The 26,603-nt window shown below is 48.1% G+C and overlaps 13 protein-coding genes across 13 annotated transcripts; 6 read left to right on the plus strand and 7 right to left on the minus strand.

The window, feature by feature from the left end:
• Positions 1-1,064: 1,064 nt before the first annotated feature.
• On the plus strand, positions 1,065-2,212 carry SPPG_03728 (uncharacterized protein). Its single transcript, XM_016751978.1, has one exon. The coding sequence runs from the start codon at positions 1,102-1,104 to the stop codon at positions 2,065-2,067; it is 966 nt and encodes a 321-aa protein (XP_016608640.1). The 5' UTR covers positions 1,065-1,101; the 3' UTR covers positions 2,068-2,212.
• On the minus strand, positions 2,089-3,641 carry SPPG_03729 (uncharacterized protein). Its single transcript, XM_016751979.1, has 10 exons — positions 3,456-3,641; positions 3,223-3,397; positions 3,120-3,163; positions 3,033-3,054; positions 2,841-2,974; positions 2,705-2,785; positions 2,532-2,642; positions 2,434-2,467; positions 2,304-2,363; positions 2,089-2,245 (listed from the first exon to the last, which is right to left on the minus strand). The coding sequence occupies exons 1-10, from the start codon at positions 3,558-3,560 to the stop codon at positions 2,199-2,201; spliced, it is 813 nt and encodes a 270-aa protein (XP_016608641.1). The 5' UTR covers positions 3,561-3,641; the 3' UTR covers positions 2,089-2,198.
• A 75-nt stretch (positions 3,642-3,716) lies between these two features.
• SPPG_03730 (uncharacterized protein) lies at positions 3,717-5,842 on the plus strand. The gene is made up of 4 exons (XM_016751980.1): positions 3,717-4,135; positions 4,220-4,395; positions 4,456-4,610; positions 4,699-5,842. Exons 1-4 carry the CDS (start codon positions 3,778-3,780, stop codon positions 4,775-4,777), a joined length of 768 nt encoding a protein of 255 aa, XP_016608642.1. The 5' UTR covers positions 3,717-3,777; the 3' UTR covers positions 4,778-5,842.
• Positions 5,843-5,921: 79 nt separating this feature from the next.
• Positions 5,922-7,308, plus strand: SPPG_03731 (uncharacterized protein; the record flags this gene model as incomplete). The annotated part of the gene is made up of 1 exon (XM_016751981.1): positions 5,922-7,308. The coding sequence occupies exon 1, from the start codon at positions 6,205-6,207 to the stop codon at positions 7,306-7,308; it is 1,104 nt and encodes a 367-aa protein (XP_016608643.1). The 5' UTR covers positions 5,922-6,204.
• A 27-nt stretch (positions 7,309-7,335) lies between these two features.
• SPPG_03732 (uncharacterized protein) lies at positions 7,336-8,271 on the minus strand. The gene has a single exon (XM_016751982.1). The coding sequence runs from the start codon at positions 8,192-8,194 to the stop codon at positions 7,529-7,531; it is 666 nt and encodes a 221-aa protein (XP_016608644.1). The 5' UTR covers positions 8,195-8,271; the 3' UTR covers positions 7,336-7,528.
• An 89-nt stretch (positions 8,272-8,360) lies between these two features.
• On the minus strand, positions 8,361-9,630 carry SPPG_03733 (uncharacterized protein). Its single transcript, XM_016751983.1, has one exon. It carries the CDS (start codon positions 9,517-9,519, stop codon positions 8,767-8,769), a length of 753 nt encoding a protein of 250 aa, XP_016608645.1. The 5' UTR covers positions 9,520-9,630; the 3' UTR covers positions 8,361-8,766.
• Positions 9,631-9,944: 314 nt separating this feature from the next.
• SPPG_03734 (uncharacterized protein) lies at positions 9,945-11,823 on the minus strand. Its single transcript, XM_016751984.1, has 11 exons — positions 11,652-11,823; positions 11,580-11,594; positions 11,472-11,501; positions 11,291-11,416; positions 11,160-11,237; positions 10,994-11,097; positions 10,870-10,939; positions 10,687-10,806; positions 10,453-10,627; positions 10,300-10,395; positions 9,945-10,237 (listed from the first exon to the last, which is right to left on the minus strand). Exons 1-11 carry the CDS (start codon positions 11,804-11,806, stop codon positions 10,118-10,120), a joined length of 1,089 nt encoding a protein of 362 aa, XP_016608646.1. The 5' UTR covers positions 11,807-11,823; the 3' UTR covers positions 9,945-10,117.
• Positions 11,824-11,987: 164 nt separating this feature from the next.
• On the minus strand, positions 11,988-13,323 carry SPPG_03735 (uncharacterized protein; the record flags this gene model as incomplete). The annotated part of the gene is made up of 5 exons (XM_016751985.1): positions 11,988-12,247; positions 12,324-12,705; positions 12,779-12,873; positions 12,935-13,072; positions 13,140-13,323. The coding sequence occupies 5 exons, from the start codon at positions 13,321-13,323 to the stop codon at positions 12,069-12,071; spliced, it is 978 nt and encodes a 325-aa protein (XP_016608647.1). The 3' UTR covers positions 11,988-12,068.
• A 575-nt stretch (positions 13,324-13,898) lies between these two features.
• On the plus strand, positions 13,899-14,834 carry SPPG_03736 (uncharacterized protein; the record flags this gene model as incomplete). Its single annotated transcript, XM_016751986.1, has 2 exons — positions 13,899-13,921; positions 13,983-14,834. Exon 2 carries the CDS (start codon positions 13,995-13,997, stop codon positions 14,832-14,834), a length of 840 nt encoding a protein of 279 aa, XP_016608648.1. The 5' UTR covers positions 13,899-13,921; positions 13,983-13,994.
• A 431-nt stretch (positions 14,835-15,265) lies between these two features.
• SPPG_03737 (stearoyl-CoA 9-desaturase) lies at positions 15,266-17,367 on the minus strand. Its single transcript, XM_016751987.1, has 4 exons — positions 16,617-17,367; positions 16,354-16,548; positions 16,190-16,292; positions 15,266-16,127 (listed from the first exon to the last, which is right to left on the minus strand). The coding sequence occupies exons 1-4, from the start codon at positions 16,771-16,773 to the stop codon at positions 15,398-15,400; spliced, it is 1,185 nt and encodes a 394-aa protein (XP_016608649.1). The 5' UTR covers positions 16,774-17,367; the 3' UTR covers positions 15,266-15,397.
• Positions 17,368-17,663: 296 nt separating this feature from the next.
• Positions 17,664-21,462, plus strand: SPPG_03738 (uncharacterized protein). The gene is made up of 3 exons (XM_016751988.1): positions 17,664-17,728; positions 17,792-18,523; positions 18,729-21,462. The coding sequence occupies exons 2-3, from the start codon at positions 18,157-18,159 to the stop codon at positions 21,341-21,343; spliced, it is 2,982 nt and encodes a 993-aa protein (XP_016608650.1). The 5' UTR covers positions 17,664-17,728; positions 17,792-18,156; the 3' UTR covers positions 21,344-21,462.
• A 933-nt stretch (positions 21,463-22,395) lies between these two features.
• On the plus strand, positions 22,396-23,731 carry SPPG_03739 (uncharacterized protein). Its single transcript, XM_016751989.1, has one exon. It carries the CDS (start codon positions 22,523-22,525, stop codon positions 23,537-23,539), a length of 1,017 nt encoding a protein of 338 aa, XP_016608651.1. The 5' UTR covers positions 22,396-22,522; the 3' UTR covers positions 23,540-23,731.
• SPPG_03740 (uncharacterized protein) lies at positions 23,636-25,292 on the minus strand. Its single transcript, XM_016751990.1, has 2 exons — positions 24,949-25,292; positions 23,636-24,883 (listed from the first exon to the last, which is right to left on the minus strand). Exons 1-2 carry the CDS (start codon positions 25,082-25,084, stop codon positions 24,081-24,083), a joined length of 939 nt encoding a protein of 312 aa, XP_016608652.1. The 5' UTR covers positions 25,085-25,292; the 3' UTR covers positions 23,636-24,080.
• Between the last annotated feature and the right edge of the window lie 1,311 nt (positions 25,293-26,603).

The following is a 26,603-nucleotide window of genomic DNA, read 5'->3' on the forward strand; positions in this document are numbered from 1 at the left end:
CATTTCAGTCTGGCTGCATCATTGTGAGGACTTTGGAGCATGAAAGAAACATCATCATTCCTTCATAGTTTGGGCATGATAATATAATATAATATAATATTATAGTAATATATTCTAGGTCTCGGTTATAATATAGTATAATCTATATATATAGTATACAATTAATTGTTAATTAATTGTCAGTACCTTTAGCTTAGTAAAGTTCAGTATAATGTCCACCCAAAAGAAAAAGTACCTTATATTTTAAGGTTTTTGAAGTTACTGTTATATTACTGTAATGGTTCTAGATAGGTGGTGGCTCCAATCTCCTATAATTTGGCTTCTGGCCCAACTTAGATCACATAGCACACCTGGTGTGAAATGAGCATCAAGGGATGTGGTCCCGTGGCAAAGGTCACATGACGCTTCAGGGATGATCTGCTCTGCTTGCTACATTACTCTATGTTTAGTTCAGATCATCAACACTTTCAGGTCCAAGCTACGTTTATAGAGTTGCCTTTCTGGCCTAGAATAACTGCCGATCCAAGCAGCGGAATTTGACTTGCTACAAAAGATATAAAAAATTGCAAAGTGGCATTCATGATATTATCTGATTCGAACATGGTGCTCCGTTGACTGGTGGCCATTGGTTCCATAATTCCTTGAAGTCAAATCTTGAGGTGACAGCTCGACAGACTTTTGGACTAGTTTAGCGCAACTCCTTCATCTTGTTGCATGTATGCAAGAGGGTAGGAGACAAGGAACATTCAGGGGGTTTCCGTACGTCAATGTCGGAGGGCTCGTGCACGCCATCTTGGTTGGGGCAATGTTCAAGTGACCTGTGACAGTGCACCCGATAACAATCGGTACGGGCAGACATCATAGAGGTAATCATGTAGCGGAAAGATGTCCATATGCTATCCATAGACGGCCAGCCGCATTTACAGTCTTAGAGCGGTAGTGGTGGTCATTTGCGCATTGGTCAAACGGAAAAACGCTGCGAAATCAAACTCAAAAACCGTGATCGGTGGATGATTGGATAAGCTAGCGGACACGTGTGCCCCAATCCAGTTCCGAACGTTCTCATGAACGACATTCATTTTCCTCGAACCCCATCCAACCATGGTAGATCTCTCCCCAGACCTCTGGCTCCACATTCTCTCCTACCTCCCACTAAAAGCCCTCCCCCGCCTCCTAGTCCTCTCAAAATCCTTTTCCGAACTCTTCCACCCGTCGCTCTTTTACGCCCTTAAACGGTCCGGCTCACACATCAAAATCGTCTCCAGCGACACAACACTCTTGTTACGCCCTTTTGCATTTTCCATTGCTGATAATGTCATCTCCTTCATACCCGCACGTCAGTACCGCCTTCACTCGCCGATCAAGGTCGTCCTAGAGGGATGGGAAACGGACGGCGAGGAAAAGGAGACAGGAGGAGACGATAGGGTGTTAGCTCTGGAAATGTTTCATGTGGCCTATCGAGAAGAATTGGAAAGAATTTATTATCTGGAGGGGGAAGAATGTGTGGGTGAAGTGGATATGGTTGTGCTGTATGACAGGGATGAGGAAGGAGTCGTGGTGCGGGAAGTGCGTGTTACACCAGGATGGATTTACATGGGATTGGGTGGACGCAAAACCCAGGTGCAGAGATCCATTCATCCAAACAGGATGAAAGCGCTCGTGGAAGTAGCGCACCAGAAAGGGCTAACGTCCTTTAATGTCCGTGCCGAGCCCGTGTTACGGTATCTCGTCTCTGGCATGTCCCTCTCCAAAGCCGTTAGTACACTTGTGGAAGGCAATGGTCTCTGGGACAGGCGCAGTAAACTCGAACAGGCTTGCAAGGGCCGCGGGATAGATGCGAGCATATTATGGAAATATGGCCTCGCCAAACGGTTCATGGCTAAAAAGACTCGACTAGATGAAGGGGAGTTGGAGGAGACAATTCGGAAAATGGTTGCGGTTGAAAAGTCTTTTAATGTCATGTTCTCTAGGGAGGCGGATGGGGAGGTGGAAAGGAAGGAAAGCAGAAGTAGATGGTGGTGGCCGTTTCGTGCAGGACCACCGACATTTGGAGGCGGCAGTTCATAGAGATCATTCTATTTTTGTAATCAAATATGACGTGCCTGTAGTCCAAGGCATCCATTTGCTTTGGATACGACTACACAAAAGACTGATCCAGCGTAGATTATAAAATGCTTCATGTATTATGTATAAAGACTCTACAATTTTGCCTGCGGACGGAAATCCTTCATGACGGCATCGAGTTCTACAAACGAGACTTGCATGAGTACATTGGCAATACGCGATGCAACATTAGGACTCACTGGTAGCAAGCATCATGTTGCCCTTGATCTTGAGCTTGCCTTGCATGAACGCCTTTTGCCCTGCACAAACATCAAACGTGAGCAATGGCGCCAACAGCATAGTAACACGGGAAGTGAGAAGACTACGCACCATTCAACTTTCCTTGCGACAAGTCAACAAAGTCCTAGAAACGTGCATCTTTAGCCATTGCTCGATAGCATGTACATGCGACCCAAAGGTCAACGGACCTTGTCAGCAATGGAAATGGTAATGTCTGGCTTGGCGCCGGTAGTGCCAGTAGCCACACCGAGGTTGTCCTTCAAGTTGAGAGTCCAGGTCTGGACCTTACCCTCAGAGTTCTATATATGATCGACCTTCTTAGTAGCTTCTCATGACGGGTCAACAACAAAGGGGGACCTACCTTGACATCAAACTGGAAGACAGCCTTGGCCTTTTTGGCAACAGCCTCCCGTTGTTGTTGAGGAGCAGCGTCAATGCCGGCCTATTGAAAATGTTAGCACTTGCCACTCTGCCTATCTTTAATGAACCAAAGGTACCTTGATTTGGGAGAAGATGGCCGACGACTGGAAGCCAGGAACCTCCACACCAGCGGCGGGAGGGGCGGCGGTAGCAGGGGCAGCAGCAGCTGCTGCGGGCTTGGGTGCGTTCTTTGCAGCCTTCAAGACAGTGTCTGTATGGTGTCATCACAGAGTACGACTTCCCAAAGCGCGAATCAGTTGTATGAATACCTAGTCGGGTGGCAAGCATCATCTACGAAGGAGACCTCTCAGCTTATTATTCAAAAAATAAAACATCAAAGCAAGCGAGATACATACGTTCCCCTTGACCTTCAACTTGCCAGACATGAACGCCTTTTGGCCTATCCAACGCTCAGAAATCAAATCTCAACCCGGATCCGACAACAACACGAATACATACCGTTCAATTTCCCACTGGCAAGGTCTTGGAAGGTGTCGTCGCTGACATTGATAACAATATCGGGTTTGCCTTCTGCTTTTCCAGCAGTGACCTTGCCTTGGTTCTTGAGCTCCAAAGTCCAGCTTTGTTCCTTGCCCTCGGCGTTCTTGACCACGAGTTCAAAGACACCGTTAACCTGCGTAGATCAAGTGAGTCTTTTTTGTCGGCACCAAAATATACCTCCATTGACAAACCTGCTTGAGTGTCTTTTTCTTTTCTGCCTCGGGGAGTCCCTCGATGCCCGCCCTGATTTGCTCAAAGACAGGGCCAGATTTGAAGCCAGGAACGTTGACAGACATGGTATAAAAGGTCAAGGAAAATGAAAGAAGATGGGGGCTGTACAAGGATGGTAGCTGTCCTTTTTATCTACAACCTAGATCCCCATCAAAAAGCCCAACCCACCACATGTGACTCGATCGACATGTGAGAGATTAAAATTTAGCAGTGTGACATCTGCGCACTTTTGGAATTTCGCGTTCAAAAAGAGCAACTGCCAAGAACTTGTAAAGAAGAGAAATGACGCAGGCAAAGAATGCTCAAAACGACGAGCAAGAGCAGGGCGACTGGCTCTCCACCTTGTTTGCAAATGGCGACAAAACACGTCCAGCTGCTACCGGCGACACGAGAGCATTTCACACCTCCCATCATGCCCTCCTCGGCGGCACACTGGCGGCCGTCGCGGTCGCTATCCTGGTCCATCCCCGTTCCTGGCGCCGGTACAAAACAGCAGACTACATGACCCCGCCTGTTATTCAGTCCAGGCGCAAACTGTACGGTATTTGTACCGACGTCAAGGATAATGACAACTTTCGGTTGTACCATACGCCGCTGGTGTATAGGGCTCTGGGGAAAAAAGTGCCGACAACACGAAAAGGTGCTTGTAGAGTTGTGACGCAGCTGTATAGACAGCAGTGCACTCATATAATGTTCATGTTGTCGTTTGCTGAATGTTGATCAGAGCTCCAAAACGAGACGATCCATGTGCGGTTAGCGGGGATTGACGCTCCAGAAGGTGCTCACTTTGGCATGACGGCACAGCCATTTCATGTCGAGTCCAAAGAGTGGTTATCAACACGGCTCAAAGGTCAGCGGGTGGTCATCAAGCCTTTGAGAAGAGATCACTATGGCCGAATGGTACGCGCGATCATATAAATGATTATGAAATCTAGCAATTCAAAAAAAAGTTTTGGAAAGGTGTGCATGGCGTGGACCTACCGTCCATTCTGGCCTTTTCTGCGCAACGTTTCCTTGGACATGCTCCAAGCTGGTTATGCGACGCTCTACGAGCAAGCTGGGGCAGAATACGATGGCATGCTGCTCAAATTTCAAAAAGCTGAAATGAAGGCACGGTATGTTGTCCATTAGCCCTACGCCGTGTTCACTATTGCACAAGGCTCATGGGTGGCATTATCGGTATTTCATTTTGGCCTAAAAAAGAGCGTCAAAAAAGGGAATGTGGGGATCGAGCGAGCCCTTTGTCTCTCCTGCGCAACATAAAAAGACTCGATCACGATAACAATGGTGGGCGACGAGCGAGCGTCAGTCCTACCGGGGCGCTTTCATTGTCCTTCTTGTTTAACGTTTGCCAACGTTACTTGAACGTCATTGCCCTTTTGACGAGGGGGTGGGAAGATCCTGACATGCGTGGGAAGATTCTGACGGGCGTGGGAACGCGCGTGTTTCCATGCCCCTTTGGCAGAGGAACCCTTCCGTGCCTGGCCCCCCCGTTGAGAGATCTGAGATACGCTTCTTTGAAGCCATCTTACAAGTAGAATATGGTCGTTGCCTCTGTTCAAGAACTGGACAAGATCGTTGTCGAATGCACACAAGACCAACAGATCCCAAACTGCGGCTCTATAGCTCTACGGGGATGATAAAACACGTTGCGTCTGCCTGTCTGCCTAGTGGTCTTTTTTTGCGTGCTTGTATCTTGGCTAATCAAAATATTGGATTATGCAAAAAGGGACCCTGGTCATGCGAACGAATAGCGTTTGGCGAATAAAGCCCATCTGGGGCTCGTGGTATCCCGGCTGTTTTTCGCCGCGGATTTCCTGCATGATCCCTTCGTGACGTTTTCATTCATTGAAAAACCATGGTGGGAAAAAACATTGTTCGCGCACGTTTGGCATGGAGAACGTCATTCCGTCCCTTTTTCTTTGGCCCTAACTTTGGTTCCATTGCTTTTGGAGAGCGTTCTGCTCACGGAAAGCAGACAAGAATAAGATACAACGCTGGGTTTTCAACCGAGGGGAATCGAGGGTAGATCTGTGGACATCCGACGATTCTCCAACGCATCTCGCAAACTACCAAGGCTGGGATCTACTCTTCCTCTTCCTTATTCTGCTGATGCTAATGCTGCTGCGGCTGCTAATGCTGATGCTGACCAAACAGCGTCATCCTCCTCAACCTTTCCTGGATGACCAAAACAAACCCTAGCTGCCAAGGTAAAGCCATTCAAGGCGTTCCCCGACTCCAACAATGTTTTGCGCATTGAAAAGAGTACCTGATTTCGTATTCATCATCGTGACATGTAACAAAAAAAACCAAAAAAAAAACAAAACAAAAAAACAATAAGATGAAAGAAAGCCCGTGGGAAACAATTAGACGGTCGCGTTCCCCTCCACTAGCTAATAATGACCATTTATGGAATATGCATGTGAATTGGAGATGCCCCCCCGGCTTGCATTCTCGCACTTATAAAAAGGAGAGACTTTCTTCCCCCCCGCTCCTCGCCCTCCACCATCTTTACACTGCAGTGTACTTGTCATCTCCATTCCTTGTGGCGCACCATTCCTACTTTCTTTTCACTCTAGCTCCTTTCGTCTTTCTTCTCTCTTACAGTTCTTCCTCCTCGCTCTCTTCCCACACTCGCACCTCATTCCACACTTTTTCCCACCCTTTACTCAACCTTTCAACACCACGTTATCCAACTCCTTTTTAACAATGGCCTCCCACAAGCAACAGCGCAAGCAAAAGAAGCAGCAACAGGCCGTCGCCACTCGTAATTCTCAAAAGGCTGCCGCTGAACGCAAAGGTGTCCCCCCTACCGAACCCAAACCTCTCAGCCGCAACGGACGCAGAAAGGCTGCTGCTCGCGCAAGAGCGAATAGTCTCCAGCAGCAAGAAGAGACAAAGATCCCCGCCATCCAAGATCCTATGAAACAGCCGGCAAGTGAGCCAATGGATCTGGAAATGAAACAAGAGTTGAACGTTCCCATCGCTCAAAACGACGAGGTGCAAAATGTCATTGAGCCTGTTAAACAGAGAGCGAATAGTCTCCAGCAGCAAGAAGAGACAAAGATGCCCGCCATCCAAGATCCTATGAAACAGCCGGCAAGTGAGCCAATGGATCTGGAAATGAAACAAGAGTTGAACGTTCCCATCGCTCAAAACGACGAGGTGCAAAATGTCATTGAGCCTGTTGAACAGAGAGCGAATAGTCTCCAGCAGCAAGAAGAGACAAAGATCCCCGCCATCCAAGATCCTATGAAACAGCCGGCAAGTGAGCCAATGGATCTGGAAATGAAACAAGAGTTGAACGTTCCCATCGCTCAAAACGACGAGGTGCAAAATGTCATTGAGCCTGTTAAACAGAGAGCGAATAGTCTCCAGCAGCAAGAAGAGACAAAGATGCCCGCCATCCAAGATCCTATGAAACAGCCGGCAAGTGAGCCAATGGATCTGGAAATGAAACAAGAGTTGAACGTTCCCATCGCTCAAAACGACAAAGTCGTTGCCGCCGTGGCTCCAGCAGCGGAACCATCTGCGAAGGGAGGCGAGATGCCTAGCCCACACCCCCTCCTGGTGCGAGCTGTGGGCGCCACTAGACCAATGGCTGCATTCGTCCACTCCCATCCGGCCCTCACCACAGCGGCTGGTGTGGGAGTCGGACTGTGCGTCCTACCACTTGTCTTGCTGACCAGTCCGATGATATTGTCGACGGCGGCGACGTACAAACTTTTGTGTCCAACGAGAGTCAAGGACACGTTACATCATTATTCGGCCAAGTTAGCGGAGGAGATCCGACGGGCAGCGCAAACTGTCTAGAATTCTTTGTTCTTTGTTATGATTTGTTTTAATTTTGTTTTAGAATCTGTTTTGGGTTTAATGGGTTTCTTGCTATCATTATACAATACACTATCATTATTTGCACATTTTTATTTCCATTTTGCGTGGACATGGCACGCTAATGTATATTATTTACAAATCCTGCTCCCAGCTGTACATACACGCAAAGAGTACCACGCCCGTATCTACCCAGCACGACTCAGGTATCCACATCCATCAACACCGCCTGATCTTGCTCGTCTTCTTCTTTATCAGAGTCAACCACTCCACTCTCCCTTTCTGTACAAGGTGGCACCCATTTTCCCCCCGTATACAGCACAACCTGCCCCGCCCCATTCCCACCACCGACATTCCACCCCGACACGTCATCCCATCCCCAGATCTGTCTTAACCGTCCTTCCAACCCTTCATGTACTTGAAAGGTTCCTTGATCCCACTGTACACTATTAAGAAGGGGAATACCATCCATAGGACTCGTCGCGGTCGCACCATCTGCAGCAGCAGCCGTAGGTACAGCAGTAGTCATACTGTCACTACTACTCGTAGGAGGAGGCGGAGGAGGAGGAGGCGAATACGGTACAAGCGCCATCGATAAGCAACGCTCGTCAGGCCCATCCAATCCCTTAGCCCTTTTGAACACCGGACTCAAAAAATCCAAATTCACAATCTCTTCATCGTGATCATCTTCTTCTCTTGCCCGCTTCCTGGGCAAACTCTCGCTCCTCACTGGTTGTTGCGACACCCTCCGCATCCCATCACAAAACCGCTTGACCGGACTGTAAAAAGCATGTTCAGCGTCGTCAAGACGTCGTTTACAGCCGTGTTGAGACATGAAGGGAGTATTGTAGGGTGCCGTCGTCGTCATGATGTGTGTGCTGGTAATTCAAAGGGTATCCTTCTTGTTTAAGCGGTTTTGTAGGCAGTGGGAAATGGGGGAGAAAGCGTAACGTTCGCTGGGAGGTTCTTGTGGGTTCCAACGAATTCGATGAGCAAAGCATGTGTGACTCTGGCGAGTGGCATAGTCATCGTAATGGCTTACACGGATGAAACCCAACTGATGGGTTGTGGACTGGAACTTTATTACAAACAAAATGATGATATTGCAAGGGACGATGTGTCCTTGCCGGGATACGCATATATACAGATATTCGGATTCACTACCCTGTTCATCCATAGCCAAAAACTCGTCACGTCCGACATCCCAACCCAACCCGACGCAAACACCGGCAAGAAACCGCAATAAACCGATACATAGAATGTCCCTTCAACTCCCGCGAGGGAGGAGAGACTCGACTCGGAAGAGTGCGTTGGTAGTCTTATTTTGCCGGAAGACGGCCGGGGTACCGTAGAGTGTGTCCAAAGAGAAAATCTCTTTTACCGTGTGCGTTCATAAAACTCGTCTAGATCATCGTCATTTAACTACACCTCTCCTCTTCATCAATCATTGGGATCAACACACTTGCTCGTCTTCAAATGTCTCCGTAATGCATCCGCTCTCGTAAACCTTTTTAAGCAGCCCTCCCCAGGACAGACATGAGCCTTAATCTTTGAATGGACTGTCTCATGCCGCTCTAAATCATGAACACGTAGAAATGTCTTTTTGCACTCGGGACACTCGAATGGCCTCGCTCTCGCAGGGTCGTGCGTCCGAAGGTGAGTCTGGAGGTTAAATTTCCTCGTGAACGACTTTGGACAGCCTGGGATGGGACAGGGGTAAATCTTTGATGGGCGTCGTCGGATCTTCGAGCGGGCAGGGGAGAGGCCTTCTAATGATGCTTCTGCTGCTGGAACCGGTCGGACGAGGTTACTGAGGAGGACGGCGAGGTCAGGGAGGGAGACTCTGATGGTGTCGGAAGGAGTGTCCATAGCAGATGATGTAGCGTCCATGGAACTAAATAAGGCAAGCCCCAAGCCATCTCCTTCCGAATGCAGCACAGCAGGATCCACTGACTCTTCGAACTGCCCAACCTCCTCAAACAAAGGCGTGCCACTACTGTATTCGCTCGCCTCAAAGGCAGCCAAAGGCTCCTCTTCAGGTGTTGGGTAAAATACACCCCAATCTACATTCTTGTCGTCTATTGGGAAATCCATCATGGGGGATGGATACCTGACCTCTTTTCCAAAAAGATCCGTACTCTCAAAGAGAGGGAAATCGAGGTCGGGCGTTTGGGGAGTGAAATCGAACGTCATGATAAAGCTGTGTTGGGAAATCTCGTCTTGTTGTTGTGCTTGTTCTGTGCAATTGCTCACTTTATAGTTTCCTTTAACAAAAATTCCCCCAAAAACAACAAGAAGGAAACCATTTCCCTTCCAACATCTTTTAAATCCCGCAGCGCGTCTGTGACGTTTCCGTGATCGACCAATCAGATTGCAGTGTGTCATGATGAATTACTAAAGCTGCTCCACGTACGCGAGTAACTGCCCCACAAGTAAAATGCGCAGTGTTACGTTTTTCAACTGCTACAAATAAAAGGAGGGAGGACGACGAACGAACGACTTTTTGGATTTCGGGATTTGATTTTGCATGTGTTTTCTTGGTATGGGTCTATTGGACAGCAATGTGTTGGGCCATCATGTTCCTTTTCCAGCTTTGGGTTGCGTCAAGGGAAGAGTCATCAACGTAATCCATATATATTGCTCCTCGCTTTAACCTGCAATCAGGCTTTCTTTTTTAAATTCCTACTGCAATTACCTAATTTAGTTTTTGGCAAGGTAATATGCTTTTATTTTCCTGTGGCCAGGGAAGCACGTTTTCAATAAAGTACACAAGAATCTTCTGCCCATAATCTTAAACTTTTATGTCCAAATCAGGACCATCCCATTCAGGTACAATCCTGTACGGATTAATCTGAATATGGGACATGTAATAATGCCGCTTGATGTGCATCATATTGACGGTTTCCTTGATCTATTCCAAACACACAGATATGAAAACCTGCTGCCGACACAAGAACATCGGCTGTCGCTCACCTTTGGCGTTTGGTACACTTGTCGTGCCCACCGTAAAATGTTGGGATAATCGTGTGTAATGGTTCCCCCGTTACATTTAAAATGGGTGTGATATACCTAGAGAAAAAGATGAAAAAGTAGCACATCCAAACAACGATAACGCGCGGTCCATACCGGATCAAACCTCACAATGGTCGTCCATAGCCTTATGTCAGCCTCCGTGAACCGATCGCCCACCAACCATTTACGATTCGCCAAAAGGGATTCAACGCGAGCGAGACCGTCAAAAACCTTCGCATAGTTGGATTCGTAAGCAGTTTGGCTAGTTGCAAATCCAGCCTTGTACACCCTGCATCCAACTGTTGAAAGGAGCTCATCCGTAACGACGAGTCACATGCGATTTCTTACCCGTTATTGATTTGATCGTACACCCATGTATTAACTTCATCGATTTGAGATGCAAGGTCTTTGGGGTAGTACGTTACACCGGGAGCCGTGGACCACTCGTCAAACGCCGTGTTGAGAATCCTAGGAACGTATCAGTAAATCATCCATTACATCATCCATTACCTCAAGACTGTTTTAACCTACCTGATGATCTCTGAACTCTCGTTATTTACAATGGTACCATGTTTCTTGTCCCATAGAACGGGCACAGTATCTATTATGAATACGTTAGTGCAGTTTTCCGCGCAGATCATGATATGTTACTCACAACGGCCGCTATACTCTGGGTCAGCCTTGAAATACAGCTCACGGAGGTATTGCGCCTCATTAACTGTATCTGGGACAACACCCGGAGTCTTCTCCCCGGGCAAACTACGCCAAATATGAACCTCCGCACTCAACGAATCAAGAACATCACAAATGGGACAACTTACTCAAACCGCCATCCCCCGTCTCCCAACAGATAATGCACAACGGAGAGCCCAATCACATCCTCTAACCCCTTCAAAGCCCTTTCCAAAAGTCAGGATGAGCGTCAAAAGGAACAATGTACCAAAGAACATACCGAACAATCACCGTCCGATGCGCCCAAGGACAGGCCCAACTGACATACAAATGGTACCGCCCAGGTTCAGCCCGAAAGGTCGCATTGGGCTCTCTAGACACTACACCACGGAAGGATGAATCCTGACTACCAGGTACGTGAGCTATGACTTTAATATTGTAAATACAGCGGTTGAACGTACCGACGGAACTCTCCATCGTTCGATGCCCATCTAATACCAAATAGGCGTCAGCTCCCGATCCCCCGCTGTAACCTGGCCGACAGAGAGAAGCAAGAAGATGGTCCTTACTTGAAAATCGGAGCTCTATCACAACGGTGTCAATAGCATATCCCAGTAAAGAAAAGCACGCGTTACTCTTACAAGTCCTTATTATCTTGTTTGGCAGCTCCAGCAGACATGGTTGAAAGCGTTTTCAATGACAAAAAAGCAAAGCTATGGGTCTTTACGGGGCGAAGCGAGCAGACTGTCTTGAAAATAAAAGCAGGACGAGGCCCGTAGCGGAATATCAAAACCATTTGAAAGCTGGAAGCGTCAGAAATGACCAGCACACCCGCGATCAGGTTTGTCATTGAGATTGGAATGCATTTCAATGTATCCCGGATATTGAGAAACCTGCTATGGCGTGCCTCTGATAAAGTCAGGAGAAACGGCCATGCTTGTTGTATTGGCAACGGCTTTGAGATTGGTCCATTTGCCCAAAGGTTATTTGCATGATTGCTCAGCACAAACAAAAAGAATGAACGTCTCATCAAAGACTGATTCACGTCTATTTGGTATTTATCCCAATATATCATCCAACCATTTCAAATCCTCCGCTTCTGCACTACTTGATGGCAATGTCGCTGTCCGGTTCTCATGGCTTGCAGGCTGGGGAACCGGCGGTACAGCTTCGGCGGGCTGATCAAGGTTCAGCAGCATATCCAAGTCATCATCACATGTGGTGGGCGGAACGTGCGCTAAATTGCATAACAGAGTAAAGGACCTTGAGCACTGTTGTACAGATGCCTACAGCAGATAGCGGACTGGTCATACCTGGCTCGCATGGGATCTGTGGTGTCAGTTGCAACTTTATGGGAGGTAGAAATGAGGACGCGCGGGATGATTGTAATGGTCCATTGTTGATCCGTTTCTCGGGGACATCAGGTCTTGCTATATTGAGAGCAGGTATCTGCACAATAGGTGGTTCGATGGTTACTGCCTTGTTGGTCTCTATGGAAATGGTCTGTACGGACGGATTTTGAGGGTTTGACTTTGGACCATGTCGACTGGCAGTTGACACTTTCACATCCACGTTACTGTCATTCGGAGGCGACAAAATCTCTTTTTCGTCCAACGAGAGTCTAACATGCAGAGGAAGACGCTTCAAAGAGGTCTCCAAGGCTTCGAAATTGATTTGGAGGAGACCGCCATACACCTTATGTCCAATTTATGAGTCCCATTGCACCTTCTTTTAAAGCTTGATCATTTCCTTTCAGAGAGACACCCACCTCATCCATCTCTCCCCGCCCATCCGCCTCCACGTCGCCAAGCAACTCCTTCTCCTCCCGAAACTGAAAATACACGGATGAATCATACGTTTCCTCTAGTCAACCGAATTAATAATTGAGCCGGACTCATTATAACTCAACCTATGATCCTCCCACCTGCATCTCTTATCAGCCGTCTCAACTCCTCCGTCTCTCGGTCGAATCCTTCATCGGCTGCGAGTACCTCCGCTGGTGTAGGTTCGTGGTATCGATATGCATTGCTCTCAATTTTTCGTCGGGCATACTTGGACCGGGCTTTTCTCATCGCGCAGGGATTAATATGGAGTTTTGGTGACGGCGACAGCCAACAATCCCTACTCACGCCGTTCCTCCGTCTCGACTATTTGGTTAGAGTCGACATTGGTATTTGAAATCTGGTCTGCGATTCCGGCCGGTGTCTCTCCCCGTCTTGCACCTCCCTCGTCCTTTTGTGGACCGCGCGGTGGTATGCCGTGCTTGGCTTTCCAACGTTTTGACGCTTTGGCTTTGTGTTCGTCTGGGCGCATGGTGCAGGCATGTTCAAGGTTGGTGAGTCAGCGTCCGATTGTACCACCTTAAACGTGTATGGCGCAGCAGGGCTTTGCGCTTAAGTAAACAAAACAATCGCACTTTCAGCTTACTGGTACCGTACCTGTTCCTGAATTTAACTTTGAACGTAAATGGTGGGAACAGGGACATGATAGGATAATGTCCACTGCCACCCGACACAAACATTGAAAAGCTATTGTTATGTGATCCAAGCTACTGACTTCCGAGAATGGCGCGAGGAGGAAAAATGTTACGGGCAGGGTGCTCCATTATTGCGCACCTTATTTTGAAGCGCATATCCTGTATTTGCCGAAATCTAAAGCGAGATACACCGCGTGAAACCCGTAAACCCAAATTTCAAATTCAGGATACCTCCGGCATTCCGACAATTCTAGCTATAAACCCTGAAAACGGGTTTAGCTAGCCTTACCTAGACTATCGTACAAGCAATGTTAACAATGAGCCCTTTTTTTCAGTACCTAGCGAGGCGCTTTTCTGTGTTATGCGCAATCATCGAAATATCGGCGTATCGGCAAATGTATAAATAATGGGAGGAAAATTGACAGTGAACCTTTAGTCAGTCTCATCATTTTCGTCGTTCGCAAACCTTCACCTTTCGAAATAACTATTATTTTAGTCAACTGCTGCGATGGCGATGGATGCCATTACGCAGCGTGTCATTGGAACATTCCTCGCTGGCATGGGAATGGCCTTTGTGATATGCTCCACCGTAACCTGGTCGCGAAAGTTTAACAGAAATCGAAACAAGCTTCTGCAGCTAGTAGTGCTCCTCCTTGCGTTCCTATTCAACGCTTTGATGCTAGTCGTCGCCATGGACTTTATAAAGCTGCAAATTTCAGCACGCACGACGGTTGCCGCTTTCTGCAATACCAGGATCAGCACGACCGCACAGTACATTTACATGTATTTCATGACGATACGACTGTTCTCCGTTCTAGAAGGGCGACAGCGTTTTGCTAGGGCGCTTGGCTATTTAGTGGCGGGGCTAATCGTCTGTTCGTGCCTGCTCAATGACGGGGCAAACTTTTATTCCCTCTCCCAATCGAAAATGAACATTGTCCTCTTCACCAACAATAAGTACTTTAATCAAATCGCCAAAGGTTCATCAACAACCGGAACCCTCCTTTACACCGTCATGCTGACCGTCACCGACATTCTCCTCCTCACCAAAATAAAGGGAATCAAAGCAACCCTCTCCGGAGGCAAGAGCAGAGGCATGGCATCGCATCAGAGGGTGCAGATAGCCATTCTTCTCATTGCCATCTGTGGAAAGATCACAGAAAGCGTCCTAAAGATCCTCAGTATGGCGACAACGTACATGAGTCTGGATTCTTACTTTCGTGGTACGAACATGGCGATCGAGATTTGGCAGCTTGTCGAGCTGGGTGTTACAGTTCAAGATGTCATGACCCCAAAATCAGACGCAAGCAGCATTACAAGCAGGGGTGCACATCGTTCGGGGACGTGAAAAAGTCAGAGCCATACACTTCCGTGGCACAAGACTGGTCTTCTCCACTCGGCGCCGGCCAACATACTTCAAAATCCGAGCTTGAGAAATGCAGTTTTGCAATATGTCAGAGCAAACTTTGTAATGTGCACTAAAGCTGTTAAACCTGATAGATCTGCTCGTAGTGATAAGTTCCGACCATCAGTAGCAAAAAGTGAGGAAAGAGTAACTGTAGCCCGGAATACCGTCATCTTCCTTTTTTAGTTTGTGTAAAAAAGAAAAGAATTGCTACGTTCAAGTATGAAGGTCATTTCGACCTTGGGCCGAATTGTAACATGGCAACCTTCTACATGCCAAGTAGTCTCCGCTACTTGAATGCTGCCAAACTGCTCGTATATGAGGAAAGGTTGCTAAATCTGGTCGCCGACGACGCCATAGGTAAAATCATCAAGCAAAGTTTGACAAAATTATATTGGAATGCAAATAACGTGCTAAACAAAAAATATACTGCATGGGCTACATATCGTTCATTACCGGCAACCTATTAACCCCAGCCCACTAATGTACACGATCATGGGATCATTTCACTCATCTTTTGCTTTATAAGTCTCAGGTACCTGCCCCTGCAACCTTCCAAATCTCAACCCTGACAATAAGTTCCTCGCCGCGTTGTGGTGATCATAGACTCCACCATTGAAGGAATTTGTCATGTCTCGTCCCAATCCGGCTTTCAGGAACATGCGTCCACCGGGATGATGATCAATAAAGTTTTCAACATCATAGATGGTACCTTCGATAATCAAAAGCTGCTTTCCTTGGTCTTTGACTAGGGATCGGAACTCGTCAAAACTGTATTCGGGGAGGGTTTCCAGAGGAGGACCCCATTTGAGTTTTGCCTTCAATTGGGCAATTTTCTTTTCTTGCATTTGCAATCGACCTTTTTGGACCTCGTTTTCGGGGAAGACATGGAGGTTGTACGTAAGGCCAAAAAGAGAGCAGAACCAGATCAACCATTTCGTTGGGTCGTATTGCCAAAAGAAGATGGCGTTACGGAAATCAGAAGGGAACTCGTGGTGGAAATTGTGGTAGCCCTCTCCCATGGTGATGAGCGCAGTGATAAAGTGGTCGCGAGGGGTGAAGCGATCGTCGAACGAGGTTTCGCCCAGCCAGTGAGCAAGAGAGTTTACGCAAAAGGTTGCGTGGTGAACAAACAATAGTCGGGTGATACCAGCCCAAAAGTAGCCGCCCATCCAGTCTCCCCAGCCGATACCAGCAACCAGGGTTGGGAAGACAAATGCCATGAACAGCATGACACTAAAGGAGACGACGCTGTGTGAGACTTTTGACGAAAAGGCAAAGGAAGTATGCAAACTTACGGAATGAAGTTCTTGTGCTGCCACATGACAATGGGATCCTTGTTCAAATCATTGATATCCACCAGTCCCCTCTTTTTGGGGTTTTCCTTGATCATCATCCATACTGCAAATCCAAATGTTGGCATAAACGAACCAGATACAGTATATAGGATTCGGAAACTTACGTATATGCGAATGCCAGAATCCCTTGTGGGCCGAATACGGATCTCTGTCTGTGTCTGTCCATCTGTGATGGGCACGATGGTGCCTGCTCCACCACTTGATAGAGCCTTCAGCAGCACCTGCCCCAGCAAGAGCCATAAACAACTGGTAAGGTTTTGCCGCATCATACGATCTGTGGGACCAATATCGGTGGTACCCTGCAGGCAACAGACAAACATGTCAATAAACAGGGAGATCCATATGCCAATGCCAATGCATCACGTACCGGCAGTTATACCGAACCCAGTCGTGAAATAGTACACGATGGACCAAACGGCAGTCTTCCATGTCAAAGGCACGCAAAAGACAGTGTAAATGGCAAGTAGGGGGATGGTCGTCAAGACGATCGTCCCCATTAGGTCGATGTCTCGCAACGAGACCATGTTGAAAGTTTTCTTGTTATTGAAAGAAGGTACGGGAAATGAGATGATGGTCTTACAAAAGGAACAAGCAGGAAGACCTCCTCACTTTATACTCCCGTCCATGTCTTGGCTTTTTTTTGCTGTCGTCATAAACCCGTCCTTCCAATCCGCTAGAACGGGCATTTCAAGGCAGAGGATAAACGGGGAATTCGGACCGCGTTGTGATTACGAGAGTCATGTATCCATATAAGGATATATAGTTGGTCCGAACACGTGTTGTGCCTGGCCTGTGTCGACTGCCAGTGGGCACGCAAGGGGAACGAATGCCACGTTCGTGTTCATCTTGGCGATTCCTTTTGTTCGTCGCTGATGATGGATTTTGAACTTTCTATAAAATGGAAGAATGCAACCTTGAATTCTTGGCATATCCCATCCAGCAAGAAAACCTTTGCTCGATCGCGTAGATGATCTTGTCACAGAATGATGGCTCAATTCTCTTTTGTTCGTGGCTGACGAGTGTTGTAATGGATTTTGAACTTTCTAAAATGGAAGAATGCAACCTTGAACTCTTGGCATTTCCCATCCAGCAAGAAGAAAACCTTTGCTCGATCGCGTAGATGACCTTGTCACAGAATGATGGCTCAATTCTCGCCCTCTGGTCCGACATTGACGACGACAGCACCAACCATGATGAGTTGTTGGCACACCTCACGTCACCACCGCGTCGTTGTTGCCATGTTAACAAGTGCGGCAGGGCTAAAATGGTCCGTCTACAAACGATTCAATTAAACTGTTTCCCGTTCAGGCAAGAGGGAAAAGTAGAAAGAGCGGCTGGAACATTTGACATTCTTGTTTTATTCACCCTTTGATGTCGAGATTAGACAAGCGCCTTTGGATCGATTCAATACAAGAGCATGCCATGGCAATGAAAATGCCATATGGACGCTGCCATGGCGGGGGGGATGAACTCCTTCCAGTAAGCAGCTACGCAAGTGTTTGCCATACACAAACCCCTCTAATCCATCGGCCATTCCCCCAGGCTAGGAATACACTCGAAACTTACGTAACTTGAAAGTAAAGAGACAAATTTTATAAATAAACAACAAAAAGTCGTGGAAATGAAACAATTCTGGTAAAAGGGATACAACTTGTACCGCAAATTAACAAATTTGATGCTAGATTTGAGACACGCGATGTTGGCTTAGTTCTTAAAATGTTTAATGAAAACATTTTCTCTTGAAAGGTTTTTTGGAGACCCGACGCTCAACGGGCGAAAAAACGACGACGACGACAACGACAAGCGGTTTTTGTTTTTGCTTCGACATTGGCAGATCAAACGGGCAGCAGCAGCAGCAGTAACAGCAACAGCACCTCATCGCCAGCGAGCTTTTCGTCTTTCCAGCAATGCCCCAACATCAGCAGCGTTCGGCACCTCCCTCCCTCGTCACCACACCACCTCTCTCTCCTTCTTCTCCACACTCGTCATCCTCATCGCGACATAAACAACATGCTTCCCGACAACAGTCCGTTGCTCTTGCCCATGACATTACATCCCTCCTACTCTCCCTTCAAGGACTGGCACAGAGATTGGATCCATATTGTTCGCCTGTCTTGCACTGGGTGACTTTTGTCCTGACGTGGCAAAATAACTATGTGTCCCTGTTATGTGGTATCGCGGTGGTTGTGTGCTGCTTAAAGTGGGAGTATACGGTGCATTTGCCGTTTCTGTTGGGGATCGGTGGGCTCGGGTTTGCCTACGCAAGGAGATTGGGTAAGTAATACATACCTCTGAGCAAAACGTGTATTGTAGTGGGCAAGTAACGAGAGTAGAAAAAAGTTGGGAATGGAGAAGAGAGCCTGTTCACCACAACATGGCACAACGGATTCAATCCATGATTTTGTTGACTATCTACTATGCAGTCCTATGCGACCTCTTGTCACTAAACAAACTTACCTTGTCGTTGTCACTGTTCCAGGACGAGGAGTACGCAAGCGATTTACAAATCCACAACCACCCACTGTCCCTCATTTGATTCACTACCTCATATCCGTGACGTCCACATTACATTCGTTTGTCGATACACTAGACTCCCTGAGTTCGCTTGTCACGTTTACCCGAAAGTCGGAACGGGCGTCGCTGGGCCTATTTCGCGCGGTAATAGTTTCTTACGTCTTGTGGCTCATTGCTACCGCAATGGTTGGGGTTCGAGGCGTATCTACTGCTTGCGGACTCCTCATCATTGCCTGGGGAAGCGAGTTTGGTCAAGTTTTACGAGAAACTGTCGCAAAACGCTTAAGCGATGTGGCAATAAGCTTGGGTATGCATGTCGAATGGATAGATGAAGACGATGACGAGGAGGATGAAAGCGAGACAAAGCGACAGAGGAAAGATTCAGTGTCAAAGTTGGCTGCGGCGGCAGCAGCGGAAGAAGCGGAGATGCTTCGAAGAGGAAGCGATGTTGCTTCAAGACACATTCTTGGCATCAGACCAGCTCCGCCATCGAGACAAAAGGCACAAGTGACTGTTCAGACAGCGCCGGCACCTGGCGCAACCGCCAAAAAGCCAGCTACAAAGACGAAAAAATCAACAAAGCCTCGTAGTCCCGCTATTCCCGGCATACCTACCACCGCTATTCCTGCTATTCCAATTACTAGAATCGTCCCTGCCAATAACGTTACTAGAGTTGAAAGACCCACCACTGTGATTACAAAGGATGTTGTGCAGCAAGAAAAGTCCTTGCCTGAGGAAGCAGCAGATGCTGCAAAAGCAGTAGAGCCATCATCCGAGCCACGCATTCCTAGTGTCACAGAAGCACCTGCCACTTCTGAAGCCGACAGTGGCCGTCCGACCTCGACTGGCAGCTCAACGTCATCCGAGTCTGGTCAGATTGGGAAAGACTCTCGGCCACGATCAGGATCGTCCACGGATTCCGATAACCATGCTACCCGTGTACGAAACCGCCTTGCTGAAGTGGTTGCTCGTTCAGCTACGCCGAATCAAACAAAGAGTGATACCCAAGGTCTGCCAGATTCGGCCGTTGATCTTGAAGGTTCACAGAACGAAAAAGGATTGTCCGAAGCGATCTCAAAAGATACAACGGAGACCATCACCAAAGAGGAACATGTTCCAGACGAATCGAACGTTTCGGTGGATTATCACCCTGATTGGACTTTTCCCGAAGACGAGACCGACGATTTTCGCAAAGAATTGGCGGGAAGTCTACTGCGGAACAGAAAGCCCACACCTTACCATTCTCCCGAGACTTCAGAAGATTACTTTGGTCCCAGTTCAAAAGACGCTGCCAATTCTGGCTCTGTGACGCTAACCGATTCCCTTCCCCGACGACGTGCCTCTTCCTTGTCCAACCCAACTATAGGATTCTTGAGCGATGCTGATCGCAGCCACGACACCGAGCCTGAATCCGGTTCGGACACTGAAAGCTTGGACAGCGTGCCTTATCTCCGGCGTCGTCGATCATGCGACAGTGACCTGACGATCGATGCGTTGGCTGATTTCTCTAACCCTCGACGCTCCTCATATATGAACACACCTCAACCCCCTTCACGGACCTCATCTCGCACCCGCGCTCCCTCGAATGCCTCTACACTCTCATCCGATTCGCTCTCCAGTCGCGCACGAAGTGATTCTTCGTCGACTGCGTCTGGAACGTTGAAGAGAGACTACACTGTCCCTGCAACGTTACTGACCGATGCTGATTACACCTCCCCCATCGGCCCAAACAGCCCAACCCTTTCCAATCATTCTTCTCGATCATCCTTCCGGGGTTCAAACCGTAAAGCTCTCAGCATGATTCTCAGTTTTGAAACCTATGAAAATCAGCGATGGTGGGTAGGCGTCGGATGGGTTCCCCATCTTCTGCCCACTGAACGCGGAGCATGGACAGACCATACCGGCACGAAACACCTCCCAAAAGCGAGCTTCGATCTCCCCGAATTCCGACGTGACCAACTAGCTCAAATGAACATCAAGATTGGTTCTGAAGATTCGGGGTCTGAATTTGGGTTGGACCTCGAGCACAAGCGGTATGCATGGGATTGGGATGGGCCTTGGCAAGTAGACATGTACGGCTCCACGACAGATGAAGATGGATGGGAATATGGAGATAATTTTTGGGGAGGCTGGAAGAACCGGAGAACCCTAAAGAGAGTCGTTAGACGACGACGCTGGGTTCGGTTGGCACGGCTATTTGAGTTAGGACGAAAACGAAGCGTTACATTTGGTACCAGTATCATTTTTGAGGAGCCTGTGTTAGATATTATTGGGGAAGAAGCACACGAGCATGCAGAGGGGAATGCGGATGACGAGGAGTGGGAAACTCGATCTCCGTCTTTTGACGAGGATGAAGAAATGTACGATGATCGCGATGATGCCCTCGTTCCTGGCGAGGGAGAGCAAGAGCGATCAAGGATGTGGCATGATATTGCGGGCGATATAGCTGGGGTAGACAGTACGGAAAGAGTAGACGTGCCACCAAAGCGAGCTCGAGCCACTTCTGTCCCGTCACCGTCGACCTCTACCTTTGGTCGACATGAAACCGGTCGGATAAGAAGTGGGTCTGCAGGAATATAAATTTTCTTTATAGATGCGGACCTTGGTCGTAGCTCTTAGCGACATGCAGAGTGTACGGGATATTGTATTGTTATATAGACAACTTGTATTTTTTGAAAAAAAATGATCTTTCTCGCTGATCGTCTCCGTGAAGTGTGGGATGGGTTTGCGTTTGTGTTATGGACAACAGCCAGAAGCATTGAACCTCATCACATGATCAATGAACAATCACATAGGACACCCACCATCACTGTTACCTCTCGATTTCATTCTGCTGGAACGGTGGGCGGCGTATCCATGGATGGACATCTTGTGGCTTTCCTGTTTGGCTGTATCGTTCATGACGGGTTTGTATAGAGATTATAACATGAGATATCCGTTAAGCCATAGCTGTAGGAACCTTATGGAGCAAAACATGTACCTGGTAAGCCAAAGGGATTTGTTTACTTGGACTCGTGTGCTATGCAGTGTCCGCAAGGTCCTATCTACTAGGGTTTCTAGATTGCAAGACTTTCCAATTGTGAAGCGCGGAATTCCAAGTAAGCCACAAAGGCAAGAACACAATGCAAGACGACATTGCAATTATTTGAGTAGTAGGAAAGATCCGTAGCAAGAGTATCCTTTGCATTCTAAAAACCCAAATAAAATATAGAAAAGCAACACAATACAAAAAACTATGCCAAATAACCCAAAACATGCACAAGAAAGCGACGGGAAAAGATGGTCCTTTCAAAAGGACAGTTCACTTGAATGAAAACCGGCAACCATGCTGAATAGCATTGCCAGCGCGTCGGGTCTCAATCATCATTTGGCCTGGTCAATAGGGAACATTGCTTTCAGAACCCTGATATGCGCGCATAGCATCTTGTAGCGTGAACACAAGGGGAGGTCAGCAATAGTTCCTCGAGTTGCACTTTGCCGCCTCTCGTTTCTTTTTGGGCAGTGTTTTGACTCCCCCGCGTGATCAACAACAGGACGTAAGTATCAGGAAAGACTCTGCAGGAGGCTTTGTGGCGGGAGGGGGCGGAAATCCCTGGGCAGCTCTGGGAGTATAAGTAGCGGGGGGAGCATATGTATGTGTTCAAAACCTACTTTTGTTGTGTTTTATACATTTTGTAAAAATCCCTCTTGGTCTTTTATTTTCTTGTGGAGCAACATCTTTAAAACCCCTAAATAACAAATAAAAGCAATAGAGAGGCCATGGGCTCACAACCATTTTGGTCATCCGTCCTTCGAGCAACGCGGTTGGGAAGCGCTTCTGTCGCAACGACGAAAAAGAAATCTTCGTCGCCTTCGAGTGCGTCACCTCTCGCATCGCCAGGGCTTGCTAGGGCGAGCGTACCTAAACCAGGTACAACATTGGATATCTCGGAGCCAGCGGGGGGACTGGCACCTTTATCATCATTGGGTTTACATTCCGACATGAAAGCTGGTCATTTCATCGCTGGGTCAGAGTCTCCACTTCTCAATGCGTCCCCTCCTTTGGCGACATTATGCCATCCCGAGTCTGATTCTGCCACACCGGAAACATTACCAGAATCCTTTAAACCAGCACTCCATCCCGCAGTCTCCAAACTGGTCGCTTTTGAAATGGATGGTGATCTATCCACCTTGAAAAAAGCGGGAACCCCGATAAAAAGGGACCCATTCTCAGACGACGACGGATCCTCCGACACGACAGCCACACTGGAAGCCCGCCAGAGCTCGGGCTCCATTCCCGGCTCCCGTCGTGGGAGCGTCGGTAGCTCGACAGGAACCCTCTCTCGCCGTCGTGTCTCCTTTGCACCCAGTCCCTCCATGGTCGTCAGTTTCGATGCCCGCGACGCACCCGCAAAATGCATTGAAAAGCAAATGTCCCTCCTGGACGAATCCAACTCCAAGAACCAACCGCAAGGTGGGTTGGAAGGTGCCGATTTAACGGATGGCACATCTGTCATTGCACCCGCTGCAGATGAGTTGTCCGGTCCCGCCGCTACACTAGATATGTCCAAACAAGAAGAAGAGGACGCTAGAGTCGCCGCAAAGATTCGTGCAAAGCAGATGAGGCAGTTGGAGGCTGCCAGGAAAGGATCAATACATCAGCAACAATTGTCGCAGCAGCTGCAGCAGCACCAACGGCAAGAGGAAGACAGACAGAGACGGAGCTCGTGGGCGCGCGCTTTTACGGCGAATGCGCTGGCAATGGGAGGGGGAATGGGTCCCATTATTACATTGTAGAAAGATGTCAAGGCAGGAATTTTGTCCGGGCATTGAGATGGTGGATCAGAATCTAACGTTATGTAGATTTCGCGGACATGAAAGTCCCGCCGTTTTGTTTTCATTTGCTTGCATTTATTTCATTTCATTCGCTTTTTTATTGTGTTTTTGTTTTGGGATCATGCACGGTCTTAATGAAAAAAATTGTCATCGTACAGTATTGCAAGGGTTACTTTAGGCCAGAGCTACTCTAGGGCGAAAGGGAGTAGAAGGACGGAAAGAAGAAGAAAAAGGGCTAACTTATTCGCGATAGCCATCAGAAACCCATCTAGCTAGTAAGAAAAAAAAAAAGAAAAGTGCGATTCTAATACTGTACTACACTATACTACAAATGGTGTCCATAAAAACTCCCCCGCAGCCGTAACAAGACCAAAAGAACAGAAAACTACATGCAAAAGGTGCGACCACCAACTGGACCTCTCGGTGCCCTCTAAAGCTTGGCTCTAATTCTTTCACATAGATGAATGACATAAGAGGTCAACCTTTATCCCGACTGACGATATCAATATCCATAATGGCGTGGTGGTTGATATCCGCTGTTACTTCCTCCATAGTCGGATCCTGGGGGCGGAGGGTACGCAGCCGGACCAGGATACGCTGCATACCCACCATACTCTGATGGTGCAGCATGCGACTGGTATGTCGCATATGTGGCAGGCATGGTGTACTGGCCGCCGTAATCCGACCTGGCGCCATACTCTGTCGCTGCATAGGCAGTTGGAACAGGAGACGGTCCCCTTCCATTAGTATGGTTGAGTTCCATGAGGAAATTTGAGCGAGGATCTTTCTCGCCACTCCCGCCAGCAGAAGTGGAGTTGATTGGCCGGGAGGATGCATTAGAACTGAGCGTATTTCCGTACTCGCGGGTCATCATTCTCTTACGGAAATCACCAGACGGTGCCAGGGTTGCTTTACGGAAGACATAGATTCCAAGAACCGCAGCTCCAATGGCTCCGCCTACGATACCGATGGATAAGAGGGAAATCTTGGTTGTTGACGAACTCTTGGTCTCTGCGGTCTGAGCGCCAGCTGTAGCGGTTGCGACACTGGTCGCTGTGTCAGTCACGGCCAAGGTTGGAGTGGCCCTGGAACGGGTAATGATTTGGGTGACCGGCGGAAGAGACGTGACTGGGGTAGCAGAGGAGATGGGCACTGAAACTGAGGGGACAGAGGTCTGAATTGCGGAAGTCACAATGGAACTCGGAATCGGATCAGTGGTCGAAGAAACGGACGGGATCGTCGCTGGCGATGAAATCGTTGCCGTTGTTGTTGATGAAGAAGCCCCACGACCACCGCCAAAGATATCTGTTGAAAACAACTTGGTTCACACTTCCTGACCGTCGAGAGCAAAGATATGCGCAGATACCCACCAGTAAAGATATTTCCCAGCTGAGGGTCTGCCCTCACATGGACACTGCCCACCGACAAAACCAGGGCTACCCAAGCCAACAAAGCCATTCGTCGAGCCATACCGATAGCGGCTCGTTGTCGGAGTCGCAAGGACATGGAGCGCGTAGGCTAAACCAACAAGTGTGCAGGGCAAGCAAGCAAGATACACCCCCGTCGTAGTCAACCTTGTTTCTTCAAGAGTCTGTTCTTGTTCAAATCCCTAGTTCCGTTCAAGCAGATGGGAAAGCTGATGGCCGTGAAGCCCGTTGGGAAAAAAAAGAAGGTTAACCCTTATTCCTTCCGTTCCCTCCAACGTACTTTTAGTTGCCGCAAAAAACGCGAAATGGCCGTCAGGCTCCTCCCTTTTCTGGGAAGGAGGTAATATGGCACAGTCATGCTATAATTAAACGGCCATATGAAACCAATAGTTTCAGATTCGAATCATGTCACGTGGCTATAAGTCTGATTGGAATCAGATTGAATGGATTACACTGCCTCCCGTCTTGTCCAATGTTGGAACACTTGCACACTTGCGATGGAGGGATTTGGAACGTCTTGTGCGATAAAGGTGCTGCTGATGAGCTTTCGACCAAGAGCTTTGTGTCCATCAAGAGTAGGCATAAAACTGCAATATTCATACCCTCCAGCGCACGATTTGGCCCATGTAATTGAAACGATAATCATGTTTTGAAATGCCAACATCCAAGTAAATGTTACGCCTCAAGATATATATTCATCAAATCATCTAGTTACTTTGATACATCCTGGCAACTATTTCACTAATGACATTGTCCCATATCCTTCGTGGTCCCTACATGTATCCTGCAATCGCTGCCCTAATCCTCACCCACCACCGGCTGAACCTGATCGAAAGTGTCCGGCGGGGCTTTGATGACCGAGGGGTGTCTTGTCTATCATGTTGCGGCGGAATGGTTCCTCATCGTAGTCAACGACATGTTATTCGTACCTTAATGCTGCTAGGTCCTGTGGAGACGCTGTGCGATGCTGTGTGAGAAGAACTCTGGTTTGAACGGCTGGCATTAAGGCAGTAGTCTTACGCTGCTAAAGGAAACCCTGGGTTCTGCCAGACTCATGAGGACAGTCGTGCCAGGTAAGTGACAGGAGTATGTGTTGTGCTGATTGTTGTGCTGATATTCCCCGTTGTAAATCACGGCGTAGTTGTCGTGTCCAGAAATTGACATATCCTCGAATACTCGCAAAACTACCAAAAGAGGTTTGTTTACAAAATTACTAAAAAGCTTATAGAATATGATGTGTTTGGACTTACCTTTGTACGCATCGTCACTGAACTCGTAATTGCCGTCGCCAGAATTTTGCGTATCCTGGTAAACCGTTGCTTCTCTTCGGAATGTAACCGTTCACATGGAATGGAAAAGGGCGGATTTCTTGAGGGGAGGGGAGCCATGCTGTCATGATAGACAAGATGGGAACTGTGCGAATGGAAGAACGGGGGATGGTTGGGGGGAGTGGGGATTAAATCGACGGTGGAAGAGACACTGTGGGATGCGGGGAGATTCAGCCTCACCCGGTACCTTCCGCATAAAAGGGAAAATGCTTTGCATTCCAACGTAACTTTTTGAGAGACCATGTCGCGCTTTGAAAGCCCCCCCCCCCC

This window comes from Spizellomyces punctatus (genome assembly GCF_000182565.1).
Source record: "Spizellomyces punctatus DAOM BR117 chromosome Unknown supercont1.6, whole genome shotgun sequence".
Lineage (NCBI taxonomy): Eukaryota > Fungi > Chytridiomycota > Chytridiomycetes > Spizellomycetales > Spizellomycetaceae > Spizellomyces > Spizellomyces punctatus.

What these genes read in the sequence shown, in the direction of transcription:
- SPPG_03728 (XM_016751978.1), top strand. Translation starts at nt 1,102, where the DNA reads ATGGTAGATCTCTCCCCAGACCTCTGGCTCCACATTCTCTCCTACCTC.
- SPPG_03729 (XM_016751979.1), bottom strand. Translation starts at nt 3,560, where the DNA reads ATGTCTGTCAACGTTCCTGGCTTCAAATCTGGCCCTGTCTTTGAGCAA. An exon ending in CCATCTTCTCCCAAATCAAG is followed by an intron (nt 2,786 to 2,840) that starts GTACCTTTGGTT and finishes CATTTTCAATAG; the next exon opens with GCCGGCATTGACGCTGCTCC. An exon ending in CCATTTCCATTGCTGACAAG is followed by an intron (nt 2,468 to 2,531) that starts GTCCGTTGACCT and finishes GCACGTTTCTAG; the next exon opens with GACTTTGTTGACTTGTCGCA.
- SPPG_03730 (XM_016751980.1), top strand. Translation starts at nt 3,778, where the DNA reads ATGACGCAGGCAAAGAATGCTCAAAACGACGAGCAAGAGCAGGGCGAC. An exon ending in AGTGCCGACAACACGAAAAG is followed by an intron (nt 4,136 to 4,219) that starts GTGCTTGTAGAG and finishes AATGTTGATCAG; the next exon opens with AGCTCCAAAACGAGACGATC. An exon ending in AAAGCTGAAATGAAGGCACG is followed by an intron (nt 4,611 to 4,698) that starts GTATGTTGTCCA and finishes GGCCTAAAAAAG; the next exon opens with AGCGTCAAAAAAGGGAATGT.
- SPPG_03732 (XM_016751982.1), bottom strand. Translation starts at nt 8,194, where the DNA reads ATGACGACGACGGCACCCTACAATACTCCCTTCATGTCTCAACACGGC.
- SPPG_03733 (XM_016751983.1), bottom strand. Translation starts at nt 9,519, where the DNA reads ATGACGTTCGATTTCACTCCCCAAACGCCCGACCTCGATTTCCCTCTC.
- SPPG_03734 (XM_016751984.1), bottom strand. Translation starts at nt 11,806, where the DNA reads ATGGTTTTGATATTCCGCTACGGGCCTCGTCCTGCTTTTATTTTCAAG. An exon ending in TACGATCAAATCAATAACGG is followed by an intron (nt 10,628 to 10,686) that starts GTAAGAAATCGC and finishes AGTTGGATGCAG; the next exon opens with GGTGTACAAGGCTGGATTTG. An exon ending in AAGTGTACCAAACGCCAAAG is followed by an intron (nt 10,238 to 10,299) that starts GTGAGCGACAGC and finishes TGTTTGGAATAG; the next exon opens with ATCAAGGAAACCGTCAATAT.
- SPPG_03737 (XM_016751987.1), bottom strand. Translation starts at nt 16,773, where the DNA reads ATGGTCTCGTTGCGAGACATCGACCTAATGGGGACGATCGTCTTGACG. An exon ending in ATTCTGGCATTCGCATATAC is followed by an intron (nt 16,293 to 16,353) that starts GTAAGTTTCCGA and finishes TTGGATTTGCAG; the next exon opens with TATGGATGATGATCAAGGAA. An exon ending in CAGCACAAGAACTTCATTCC is followed by an intron (nt 16,128 to 16,189) that starts GTAAGTTTGCAT and finishes CGTCTCCTTTAG; the next exon opens with TGTCATGCTGTTCATGGCAT.
- SPPG_03738 (XM_016751988.1), top strand. Translation starts at nt 18,157, where the DNA reads ATGCCCCAACATCAGCAGCGTTCGGCACCTCCCTCCCTCGTCACCACA. An exon ending in TGCCTACGCAAGGAGATTGG is followed by an intron (nt 18,524 to 18,728) that starts GTAAGTAATACA and finishes TCACTGTTCCAG; the next exon opens with GACGAGGAGTACGCAAGCGA.
- SPPG_03739 (XM_016751989.1), top strand. Translation starts at nt 22,523, where the DNA reads ATGGGCTCACAACCATTTTGGTCATCCGTCCTTCGAGCAACGCGGTTG.
- SPPG_03740 (XM_016751990.1), bottom strand. Translation starts at nt 25,084, where the DNA reads ATGTCCTTGCGACTCCGACAACGAGCCGCTATCGGTATGGCTCGACGA. An exon ending in GCTGGGAAATATCTTTACTG is followed by an intron (nt 24,884 to 24,948) that starts GTGGGTATCTGC and finishes TGTTTTCAACAG; the next exon opens with ATATCTTTGGCGGTGGTCGT.